General features: G+C 40.0%; 1 protein-coding gene across 1 annotated transcript in view; it reads left to right on the top strand.

Moving 5' to 3' along the window:
- Positions 1–8337, top strand: part of ZHX2 (zinc fingers and homeoboxes 2) — a 28949-nt gene extending 20612 nt beyond the window's left edge. Inside the window, exons 3-4 of the mRNA XM_072410682.1 lie at positions 2934–5439; positions 8096–8337. Of these exons, the coding sequence (XP_072266783.1) occupies positions 3070–5439; positions 8096–8101 (2376 nt within the window). The 5' untranslated portion in view covers positions 2934–3069 and the 3' untranslated portion in view covers positions 8102–8337. The remainder of the gene's footprint in view (positions 1–2933; positions 5440–8095) is intronic.
- Positions 8338–13502: the final 5165 nt, after the last annotated feature.

Raw genomic sequence — 13502 nt, 5'->3', positions numbered from 1 at the left:
GTATATAGCGCTAGCATATTACACAGCACCGTTGCAATTGACCAATACAAACAAAGGCACAGGAGGAGAATGCTGCCTAAAGGAGCTTACAATCTAAGACTATGTACACACGTCAAATGATTCTCGTCCGATAATCGCCTTAGGGCTGATATTGGATGAGAATCTGGCATTTGTACAGCGCTCATCTTTCATACATCTGTCCTGGTGGATCCGCGAAAGATGAACGTCGAATGATCGTAATAGAGGTGAAGGGGAGAGAGTGCAGGGGGTGCCACTCCATTGTTCTCCCCCCTATGTAGAGCAGAACGGTGTTGTATGTACAGCTCTCGTTCATGCATCTTTCAGTCTTTTGTCGTTGAAAAGGATTGTGAAAAATCCTTTCCAACGACAATTATTGCACGTGTGTACGCAGCCTAAGAGCCATGTAATGTGCTGCTTTCCTAGCAAGTTCATTCTTTTGCCATATTTTAACCCCTGCAAACAGATTTTTCATGGGTGTAGACATATATGCGTAGCAGTATAATTTAAAAGGACATTGGTAAAGATTGTAAACCTATGCCGGCCATAAACCACAGACCTCTCCAGGCTGCTGCGTCTTCTAAATTACTGCAGTGATCTATAGCCGCATTAGTGATTCAGGTAGTGTTATTCTACTTAGGCAGAGCTATTGCTGAAGAAAGATTGTAGGAAAAATATTTTTTAGTTAAAAGATGTCCTAGATGTGTTAAAATTCTGTGGGTTAGCTACGTTGAATAATTTCAGATTGTGAGAGGACTGCAATCCGTCAGCTACACTTAACACCTTTTCAGGGAGTGTCAGGAATCCAGATGTTGGTCCTCGGTAAGGTGTCACAGTGCCGCCATCTGCTGTGTATTTATAACTTCGAGACCCACAATTATGTACACGCTGTACTAAACATGTTCCGTATTCTGAAGATAAATATGGTTGGATGAACAAACTTTCAAGCACGGTGCTCTTTGTGACTTGCAGCAAAGCGATCAGTCATGCCAAGCTATTTGGATTTGCAGACTATAATAAGCTGTAGCCTGTGTCTTCAACCGCTGGGTAGTACGAGGGCACAGAAAAGATTTTTCACGAGTCTTCATTTTTTTTGTCCCAGTCATGTATCAATTTGGGCATTATGGTGGCTCAGTGGTTAGCACTCTGACCTTAGCAGGGCTGGTTCCTAGGTTAGAATCTCAGTCAGGATACTCTCTGCATGTTTGCAGGTTCTCCCCATGTTTGTGTGAGTTTCCTCCCGGTACTCTGGTTTTCTCCCACGTTCCAAAAATCATGCCTTAGCTCAGGCATGGGCAAACTACGGCCTGCGGGCCGTATACAACCCAATAAGGTTGTTTCCCATTCTCCTTTGGGTGTTCTGCTGCTCTGGCAGGGTCAGTAAGAGGACTCCGCTGGGGTGGGCGCATCGGCCAGAGCTGCAGAATGCGTCCCCCATTGGTATCCCGGCTCGTGGAGATGGACAGGCTGTGTCACTGCACACAACCCGCCCACTCTCCCATCACAGACTCAGATCTGCGATGGGAGAGTAAGCGGGGTTATGCTATCGTCACGCCAAGTTCAGTGACGCCCACCCCTGCCTTGATTGGCAGTTGATTGGCTTCCCCCCAAAAAATTGACTTCGGACTGTGTTAGACATATGACTATGGTAGGGACATTAGATTGTGAGCTCCTATAAGGGACAGTTGGTGGTAGGATTATGGACTTTTTAAAGTGTTGTTGGCACTATATAAATAATGTGTAATAATATTAATAATACTAATGGTAAATTTTAGCTTTTCACTATTAGAAAGTGGGAAATTGGTAAACACTAGACCAAATCACCCACCAGTTGCCCATACATGCAGAGAAACAACAGGTGGAACAGGATACATTGCCAGGGCAAAACCACAAAACTTCAACTTATTCATGGCTAAGGATTTTGATTAGTATGAGGATAAATTAAATATTTAATGCACAATAGCACTTAAAGGTTAAAATTTTTTTAATTTGTTTTGTTAAAATAAGGATTGTAACTCTAGGTCTTCTTGATAATTCCTGAAGAAGCAAAGTATCCATGAAACGCGCGTAGCTGTATAAGACCAAGAATACAACATACAGTTAATATATGGCTGTGACTTTGTTTCCAACTTTGTTACTTTGTAACATGTTTTAAGCTTGGTCTACACAGACTGTTTCTCCAGCATTGAACCCAAGGCTTTAAAAGCCCCTGGCCCTGTTGATTGGGATACAGCCATGGGACCCCAGCAGCCAGTATTGTGATTAAGTAACTATAATTACAGTGTACTCTGTCAGTCTAAAATAACGTATACCTCAGTCTCTAAAAGTCTCTTTTAGCATCTCTGCCCCTCACCAACACAAAATAGAATGTCGCCATCCTCTGCGGCACTGCACATATTAATGCTATATGCAACCACCTTGGAAGGCCAAGTTGAAGCCCCCTACTTCCAGTAACAACTTTGTTACTTTATCCAAATTAAAAAAGAAAAATATTTTAATTTTGACTTTTGCTTGTGCATTGTTATTGTATAAATTTAAAGTGAGACGTGCAGTTTTGCAAACCACACAACACACCCAAGTGATATAATAACAAAAACTGTTGGTTGCTTTTATTGCATCTTAGGTAGGCTGACTTTTTAACAAGGTGATGGAAAATTGTAAATAAAAGATTGACTTTAAATGAGCTGAACGCTAATAAATAATAATATTATTATTAAACAGGTTTCTTTTAGCACTAACATTATGCAGTGCTGTACATTAAATAGGGGTTGCAAATGACAGAGGGTGACACAGGTGGAGGAGAGGACTCTGCTCTGAAGAGCTTACAATCTAGAGGGTGGGAGATAGAGTGGTGGGAAGTAGTGAGTGTTTAGCAGACACTAAATTGTAACATGTTTCTCTTTTTTTTTCCACAGGTAAAACGAATTCCAAACCTATGCAGATTCGGGAACTACAATACAATTCATCCTGGATGATCTGTGGATTATAAATTCTTCATCAAAGCCGTTTTAGCTGTTCAGACTCTTACTAAAGCTTTAGTAAACCAGCAGCATGGCTAGTAAAAGAAAATCTACAACGCCGTGCATGGTACGGGCCTCTGAGGTCATGGACCAAGACGATCCGGATATGGACATGGAAAGTAATGCCAATGTTCCCAGTCCTGAGATCAAAAAGGACTGGGAGGAGGCAAAAGAAAAGGCAACGGAGAACAATGAAGTAGTGGAGAATAAACCTCCTGAAAATCAATCCAAAAGGCTTCAGGGTGGTTACGAGTGCAAGTATTGTCCATATGTAACGCAGAACCTTAATGAATTCACTGAACATGTGGATATGCAACATCCCAACGTCATTCTTAATCCGCTTTATGTATGTGCTGAATGTAATTTTACAACGAAAAAATATGATTCTCTGTCTGATCACAATTCAAAAAATCACCCTGGAGAGAGCAACTTCAAATTAAAACTCATGAAACGCAATAATCAGACTATTTTAGAACAATCCATTGAGGGTAGCGGTGACGTTTCTAGTACTCATGACAACACAGAGACTGATGATAATGCGTCAGGCATATCGATACCTAAAATGCCCATTATGAAGCTTGGTAAAAGCCGATTGGATGGGAAAAGGACAATAAGAAGGAACGAGGAAGCTTTGCTTGATAGTCACTATGGCATTAGTGGGTCTATTCCGGAAATGAATGGCATTTCTGGAGATGGTTTAACTCATGTGATGCCGTCTGTTCAACTTCCACCCAACATCCACCTTCTTCCAAAAGTTGCTGTACCCCTAAACAGCAACAAATATAACTCGGCTCTTGACACTAATGTAACTTTGATCAGTTCATTTAACAAATTTCCATACCCAACGCAGGCAGAGCTATCATGGCTGACCGCAGCTTCAAAACATCCTGAAGAGCAAATAAGAATCTGGTTCGCTACTCAGAGATTAAAGCATGGTATTAGCTGGTCCCCGGAAGAGGTAGAGGAGGCCAGAAAAAAAATGTTTAATGGGACTATACAATCTGTTCCCCAGACCTTCACAGTATTACCAGCCCCACTTACTACTACAGCTAAAATTGCACAGCCACTTATCCAGACTGCTGTACCGTGTCAAATCATTGGTCAGCCTGGTCTAGTCTTAACTCAAGTTACGAATGCGTCTGCGGTTACTGTTCCTTCGGTTCCGGTTAGTATTGGCACTACTCCAAGCCAATACCAAAAGCGTACCATGCAGAGTCCCCAAGAGGCTCCTGAGCCAAAGCGTCAGTGTATAGGACAGGTTCCATCATCATCTGTTCCCAGGGTACACACGGTGTCGTCTCGGCATGAACGCAAAAAGACCAGTCAACAGATAGCTCTTTTGAAAGCTAGTTTTGTCATGTGCCAGTTCCCCGATGATGCTGAAATTTACAGGCTAATCGATGCCACCGGCTTGTCCAGAAGTGAGATTAAGAAATGGTTTAGCGACCACCGATATAGAAGCCAGAGAGGTCTGGTTAATATCACTAGTGAAACCATAATCAAAGACCAGCTTTCTGGCCGCACTCGTCGCCCTTACCATTACAGGGATTTGAGACGAAAGGCCACGATGACAACAGAAGATCAACTTCAATGTCTTGAAAACAGTTTTGCGAGGAGCCCGTATCCCGCACAAGCGGAAATTGATCGCTTACGATCCGAGACTAAACTACCCAGAAGAGACATAGATTTATGGTTTTCAGACAGAAGAAAGATTAAAGATTCTGTGGATCAAGAAGTCATAGACCCCATGGGCACTGAAAATGATGGATTCATGAACGGAGCAACGACGCATTCGGCAAGCTCTTCCCCTCAGTGCAAATCAAAACAGGAGCAGCTTCACCTGCTGAAAAGTACCTTTGCAAGAACCCAGTGGCCATCTCCGCAGGATTATGACCAACTCGCGGCACAGACTGGCCTCGTTAGGACAGAAATTGTAAAATGGTTCAAAGATAACCGCTGTGTTCTCCGAACCGGCAGTTTGAGATGGATGGAGCAATACCGCAAAAATTACGAACGCTCTCTAGAAGAGAGGAAAAGGTTTATCAAAATGGTGTCAGCCACCAAGGCTGGCAAAGAAATTCTAGTGGAGTATTTCCAGGAATATGGCCAGATGCACGAGGAGGACCTTGAGTTTCTGGCGCTCAAGACAAAAATGGATTCTGATCAAATTAAGGCGTGTTTTGGGGAAATTCAGGAACAAACGACTCTTGATCACTTGGACAATGAGCAGGATGATAAATACGATACGGAAAGTGAACCCAAGGACTGGAACAGGTCATTACACGATGACGAGGACATCATTTCAGATGGTGGGGATAGCTGGAGCCATACTGGACAGGATACTATAGATGACACAGCCGACTACGAGTATGAGAATACTCCCAATGAAGAACCAAACCAGGTAATTACCATGGGGATATGCAACGTTTGGAAAGTTATGCTAATAAACAATGTTTGCTTTAGGATTTTGCGAGGGAACAGTCTATTGTAGGTAAGCTAAATCAGACTTAATACTTGAATTGCTAAAGCGGCTTGCATCATGAACGTCCGGTTTGTAGTCTGAAGTATCAGGCTTAGGTTACCTCTCCAGCAGGTAGTCAGGAATGGAGTGGTCACTGGTGGCTGGCAGGTTTATCAGCCACCCAAGAGTCACCCATCTGTGTGAGCATGGTCCAAAATATTAGGTGGTGAATGGGGGGTTGCATTGACATGAGCATGTGGACAGTATATGTGACCACCACACCTGACGTGTTTGATCCAACATTTATTTTTTAATCATCATATGGATCTCAGGGCCATTCCAAATCCTTTTATTAAGGCAATTGTGCTGGTAATATATTTTACAGTCTGATGGACAATTGATAATGGTGAATTCTATAGGAGTGAAGGATATCTGTACAGGTAAAGTTTAAGACTCCTGATCAGATTATCTTAAACTTGTAGACACCGGCTGATCTTGGGCTAAAAGACAATTTGAGTAAAGGACTTTGGTCAGTTGCTATTTCCTCTTTCTCTGAGCTAAGCCAGTGCCAGCATTGTCCTTCTTTTGCATTGCACCTTTCACCTCCAATGAAGGAATGTCAGGTAGGGGTGTGCTGGAGAGGTATCGGTGACTCACTTTTATGGTGCCACCTGCATTCATAAAATATGCAAATATTTCTCCTCTATGGATAGAGAATTTTAGGTATTGCCATTTTTTGACATTTTATGGATTACACAGATCATAAAAAAACAAAAAGTGCTCTAATATTTTAAAAACGGGCTTCTTGCATTATAGTAGGGATTCCATATCTGACTGCTCTTGAGTTTTTTAGTGTGAACAGGGATAGGGAGTAACACATTGTCTGCAGTGCCACCTACTGCCCTTACTTAGTATGACGGCACAAAGAGATTGAAAGCATTTTATTATACTAGATTATTATAAATAATAATAATAAATAGGATTTATATAGCGCCAACATATTACGCAGCACTGTACATTAAATAGGGGTTGCAAACGACAGACGAATACAGACAGTGACACAGGAATAGAAGACCCTGCCCCGAAGCGCTTACAATCAAGGAGGTGGACTTAAAAGTGAATGTGAAGCCTTTAGAGTTTGTCATATACTTAGCCCCCTACTCCTGCACACCGTGGCTCCTCTTAGAGGCTTGTTCATCAATAAAGGGCACAGGGGCTGGCTGGTAAAACCACAGTGTGAACAGCGGACCAGTATACACACCCGGTGGTATCATATTCCTCCAGCAGCCAGAGATTTGCAACACTTTAGAGTGTTAATGCATAAACCATAAGCATAGGAAGAATACATCATCCTCTTTTATTTGGATAATTTCCGTCAATATACTTCACTTTCAGTCCATAGTGACAGGGTAACTTATTTTTGTGCTGCAATCCTATGAGCTGTCTATTGTGGAGATGAATAAACTGGATTGATTTCAGGAAAAGATAAAATGATGCTTTATTACCTAAAATAGCAATCCCTGAGAATTAGTCTTGCAATGTGTATTTGTTGCAAAAAAAAAAAAGGCACAAAATGAAAATTTTCTATATACTAATTTTATATAGGTCCTCTACTTTTGAGATGAGGGAGTAGTGGGTCTCATTTCAATCTTTTTTTTTTTTGATTCTGTAAAACATAAGATGGTGCTTAGTGGTTTTGTTATATGTGTAATTTGAGTGCTCAGAATGTTTCTGGGGTTATATGCATAAAATGTATGTCTTCCTTTCCATGGCACTTGCACAGTTGCACTCTCTGCAGCACTCTCTGCAGTAAACAAATCACTTCCCTCACAATGCTGCTCCTGCTACTCTGAAATCCCAGACAGTGTTGTCATCCTAGTTGGAGCTCTCTCCCTGCTGGAGTTTAGATAGCCCCCATTCTGTAGGAAAGCATTCTGTAGCCCAACGGGAGGGAACTTATGGCCCTTTCAGACCCACAGTGCCAAATTGTATGCACAGTCTGCAGAGGCAAACCACACCACAGATTTGCAACTGTAGCCAAGCTTTTGCAGACCGCGCCACAGCTGTGTCTCAACTACTCCCATTCATTTGAATAGGAGAAGCGAGGACTGCGGTAGAGCCCACAGCTGTCCGCTATGGCTTACTGCAATGTCTGAAGTGACAGGCAGGCTGATGACTCTGCAGCAGAGGCTTTGTCAGCGCACAACTAGTAGAGCAAACAAATACGTTTCTGTGTTTACAACATATTTAAAGCATGTGTGATTTTTGTGAGTTTACTAAATCTTCTTTTATTTTTTGACCTTTCAAGTTACCAAGTAAAATTGTAACATTCCTCGGTGCATAATTACAATTAGATTGTAAGCTTTTCTGGGTAGGGTCCTCTCCTCCTCCTGTGTCACTGTCTGTATCTGTCTGTCATTTGCAACCCCTATTTACAGCGCTGCTTGATATGTTAGTGCTATATAAATACTGTTTATTGATAAAGAAAAAAAAAAGCATATAAAAAACATAACAGAGCAGCACTTCGAATTACATTTTTACTGCTTTTTTGTCATTTTAATTTACTTTTTTTTTTTTTTTTTTAATTTCTCCCCAGGTGTAAAGGCAAAAGGAGAAGATCAATGGCCGACGATAATAGCAGAGATTTATTTTCCTACTGTTGATAAGAACACATGCTGGGTTTTTTGTTTCGTTTTTTGGATCAGCCGCTGTCCATGCACTCGTTGTCTTGGTTTATAAAACTGAAAAGTTCTTTTGTGCCAAAGAACTAAAAGCCTTTAGACTTCGTATAATCCCCCTGCCCCTCTTTACTGGAACTGCTTTTAAGTGTGGGATAAATTGGATGGAGCGGAGCGAGCATATTTTTTTTCCAGGTCAGAAAGGTAAGATGGAGAGGAGGAGATGAATTTGATTCTAAGGTGAAATAGAAGCCAATGAAGAGAACTACAAAGAGATGCAGCAGAAGAGGAGCGGAGGGAAGGATGGATGAGTCTGGCTGCAGCTTTCATAATAGATTGTAGAGGAGAGAGTCAAGTTGGTAAAATACCAGAGAGGAAGATGTTACAGTAGTACAGATGACGACTGTTGCTGATAGTAGTTGTCATCCTTGAGGTGAACAAAACAGGCTGAGGGTTACTGGTGAAGGTAAGTGGTAAGTAGTTGCTGCTAATTGTAATTCCTTTTCTAGTAGAGAGACATCTCTGCACTGGTTGAAGGTCCAAATGCCAGAGATAATTTTCAATCTCCTGATGCTGGAGTAAAAGTGTAAAAAAGCACTTAGTTCTGGATAAAAAGGTTGAAAAAAAAGAAAAGTTCTTCAATTGTATTCTCCAGGGAAATAAACGTACAATATACCTGCATGTTCCAACTAAAACCATCTATGCACAGTTGATCCAAGGGAAACATGATTCAATTTACCCCAACAAGGGTAAGGTCTACAGGAAACAATTTTATTTTATCATACTTCTAGAGGTACAAGACGGCTTCCACTGGAACCTACTAAATACAAAATTGCAGATGGCTCTTTTATATCTGGGTCATTTTCGCTGGGATTTCACACTATCGGCCTGGTGCCAATATAAAATATTTGGAACACAGAAAAAAAATTCTGTTTTCTAAAGCCTTATCAAAAAAAATCTTTTTTATTATTATTATCCAATTCCTTAATTACCCCAACTTCCCAGCTAAGAAACAACCAGGTCGGAAGGAGATTTCCCCAATTAGCAAGAAAGCATCTTCAGAGCACGAACACCAGAAAAAAGGAAAGAGCTTTACCAGTTGGAAAATAGACAACAATGAAATTAGAAAAAAAAAAGCTAATTCTCTGCATTGCCCAAAACAAAACTTTTCGCTGGAATTTTAGTTTGGATGTGTTAAAAAATAAACAAACAAACTATATATTATATTTACAGAGTATTATACCACATTGATGAAACTTGTTTGAGGTCCCTGCACATGCATAGACATTGGATTATTAAGGTTAATATATCTGTGCATGCAGTTGTGCTTTTCTATGTCTGGTTATAGACAGATAGACTCCAAAGTCCTGGCAGTGAATTGCTTTGGAATTTATTGGGCAAAACCATGGGCATTTGTATATAAAGTTGCTTCCTTTACCCTTTGAGGAATTTTCACAAAATTTAGGAGAGTGGACATTTGAGCAGGATTTTCAGCAAAGATAAACCTGGGTCTATACTCAGACAAGGTGGAGAGAAAACTTAATGCACCTCTTGCTGTCCTATATTTCTATGAAATGATGCATGTGCATCCAAAAGATCATTTGTGAGGTTAGATACTGAATGGCTTGCAGTAAGTATTCCAGTTCTTCCCTCAGACAATCTGTAGGGTTGAGGTTAGGGTAGGTAGGTTGGGGTGTAGGTCACCTGAGTTCCTCCACATCACACTCTAATAATCTTTTTTTGGAACTGGTTTTGTCTACAGGGCCAGTTACGCTTAAACCAAAAAGAACCTTCTGCAAACTTACCACTAGGTTGGAATTGTCTGAAAAGTCTTTGTATGCTGCATTGATATTGGTATTCTTTAATAGAAACTTTATATGAACTTTATACCTAAAATTTAAAATATATATATAATATATATTTCTACAAACCATTGGTAAGCTGATGTAATTAGAAAACTGTTACCAGAACATCTTCCTATTGATGGAATTGTAGTGTAGGTAGTCCTGTACAACAGCTTCTCTCCATGGCATTTATTATTTCTAATTTATTAATCCAAATATTGAGAAAGTTACAGTGGGCTACAGAACAGTCAACATCAAAGAACTGAACTATTTCTACTGCCTTGGAATATAACTTCCATCAAACTTTTTCTACTGGGTAATATAGAATGTATTTAAACATTTGAATTTTCTTATTTGCATCCCCTTGCAACCAAGATATCTGATTTGTATAGTTTTTTACCTGGCCTTTGCATACCCTAACCAAGGAAGGGGGAAGAAGAGTAAACAAAAAGTAGATGGAGCACAAGGTAAAAAAAATCTCCAGGTTATGATCAGGAAAAATAGTTGATGTTTTGACTTGTTTTTTAAGGTGCACGCCCTAAAAAAAGTCATGTGTTATTGTAGCTCCATGACCATTACACATGGTTTCTTATAGTATTGGACTCCAAAAGAAGGTTCTTCCTGCCACAAATCAAATCAAAACTCTAGTCAACAAAGATTTCAAGAAACAAAAGAACCTGGCTGGGCAGGTGGCTTACCTTTAGAATCTTGAAATCTACCTGAAATGTGTTGGGCTGTAACCTGCTTCAGTTATGTTGAGTCCATCTAAAATAAAGTAAGGAAAAATACAATATCCTTGGAGCACGCACTAACCAAATAGCAACGGCAGCTCTTATAATCCTATCCCAGGAGGTTCTTTTTTTTTAGTAATATTTTTTATTGATAGAAAAAAAACAGCATACAGAAAAAGGAAAAGGTGAATAAAAAAGATCCATCATTGCAGAATTACAAGACATTCAGATAACGTAAAAAAATGAGTAATGTCTGTACAAAATAAATGTAAACATCATTTAAATTATTATGCATATAAATGTGTTTTCTTTCCAGTAATTTTTCATTTTTCAGTTAATGGGGAAAGGGATCATTGTCTAATCAGTAGAACAGTGTCATCAGTAGCGTTTGTCGAATATCTCACTATTCGATTGGACAGCTATTCGATCGAATAGTGAGAAATTGTCCGGGTGATCGAATGCTGTATTCAAACACCCATGAAGTCAATGGTGTGAGAATTTGGGGGTTTTTTAGGGTCTTTTAAGGACTGCAAGACTGCAATCAGATTGCTCTTGCAGCCCTTTACTAGTTGTATGTGTTCTTGGATAGAGTTTTTCTATCCAAGAAGTATAGGTGATGAATGGGGACTTGTCCCTATTCATCACCTCTAGTGACCTGTTCTTGGATAGAGAAACCATCCAAGAACACATAGTAGTAGCAATTGCTGTTGCAGGGCTGTACTATGTGTTGTAAGATAGAGTTTCTCTATCCAAGAACACAGGGCACTACAAGTGATGAATGGGGACAAGTCCCCATTCTTTTAGTGCCCGGAGATCCCGCAGTGACAGGAGAATTCCCACGGCTGCACAGCCACGGGAATCATAATGTCATTGTGGGAAAACCTGTAAAAAAAAAAAACACAAACCTTCATGAAATTACTTTAAAACCATTTTTATATTTTTTAAAACATTTTTTTCAGAATTTTTACTGTCGAATACGTGTCGTGTTTTTCAGGTCAGGTCTATCCGAATTCGAAGAGTCATATTCAGGTCGAATATAAGAACAACCCGAATTTGAACACCAACACTAGTCATCAGTAACTAAAAACTAACAAAACAAATGCATTGTCTGCCACAATAGCTAAAAACAAAAAGCATTACGCTTTCTAAAAAAAAAGATATAAAAAGCTTTAGGTACTACTTAAATTTCTATATTCGCACCGTGTAGAATGACGGAAAAGTTCAATGATGGCATTCAATTGAGTGGGGGAAATTGTGTCGGTCAAAAACGGCATCCAGATTCCAAAAAATCTTTAAGGATATATGTCAAGGTGCTGAGTAGCCTGTATTTTGTCTATCAACGTACGTGCAATAAATGAATAAGGTGTGGCATAGACGGTCCATATTGGGTCCAGCCATTGTTTCATAATACATCCGGCAGGTTCATTTTAATGTAAAATAAATAAGTAGCAATGATAGGAATGGGAATAATATTGAATATACTGTATGTGTATGTATGTATGAATGTACATATATATATATATACCGTATATATATATATATATTCAGTGTTCACTTTTAATTTGTTCTGGTTGTTCCTGGAAACTTTTATACAGCTGATTATGTTATTAAAGGCTCTTTTTTTTTCGGCCACCTAAAATTTGAGCTTTTTAAAGTCCCATTACACTATATTCCCACTTGTGGTGAGGTTGCAGCACAGTTACTGCTGCCTCGGGGTTGATAAGTAGCTTCTACATTCTGCAGCCCCATAGAGAATGAATGGGGGGTACAGTAAGTGGTACAGTCACTGCCTTCAGCTGTCAAATGTGCAGATGTTGAAGTACAGGTGATTTGAGTGTCTTGCAGGGTGCTAACCTCGTGGAATTGCTCGACCCTGAAGTCTAATCTGAACCGGCCATTAAATTTTAGAATAAATTCTAAAATTAGAATAAATACACAATGCAAGGAATCATGAGATTAGGAGATTTCTATAGGGAAAGAAACTGACATTGCAGCCACTCTGCTGCCCTCTAGTGTTTAGCCAGCAATAGTAACCAGCAGCATCTACACAGACTGCATAAACCAATATTTATGGTGGGGTGAAGGGGGTACAGCATGCATGTGATCTCTCTGATTGGTTGGCAATAGAAAAAAAGTCTGTTGATTCGCTGAGCAAAGTGAGAGAAAGAAAAATTTATGAATACCAGAAAGGGTCATATAAAAAAAAAAAACAAAAAAAAACCCACATTTCCTTAGGCCTGTCTCTTGCTTGCCATTAGGATTTTCCTAAACTGATGCAAACAGCAGATGCCACTTTTGGCCAATATCTAATTCAGGGTGATTTTGTTGTCTCGCTGCTGTTCAGCATGCACAGAGCTGGAAGTCAAAGTTTAGTTTAGTTTTTGGCTCATTGATACCTACAGCAGAACTCCACTCAGAATCATGGAATCGTCTCACTTCTGATTGGGATGCTGCCGGCTGTCTTTAAGAAAAAGTTCTGCAGTGCCAAGTGACCGGCAAAGTGTCAACCTCTGGGAGCCACTCTGGATGGCTTGATTCCAAGGAACTATTAGTGGTGCATATATGATGCTGTGGGCCCATCCTGATACAGAAGGCCGAGTGTTGTCACTCTAGAGCTGGAAGAATGTTAATGGCAGATTTGTTAAGTAGAAATAAAAGAAAAAAGAAAACTAATGCAGCCACCAATCCAAAGAACAATGCATAGGACGAAATGGCATTACTGGCAATACATGGGCATTTACATATTGCAC

Source organism: Pyxicephalus adspersus, chromosome 5 (genome assembly GCF_032062135.1).
Source record: "Pyxicephalus adspersus chromosome 5, UCB_Pads_2.0, whole genome shotgun sequence".
In the NCBI taxonomy this organism is placed as follows: Eukaryota; Metazoa; Chordata; class Amphibia; order Anura; family Pyxicephalidae; genus Pyxicephalus; species Pyxicephalus adspersus.
The sequence above is the reverse complement of the archived record's forward strand: the minus strand, read 5'-3'. Positions and strand labels throughout refer to the sequence as shown.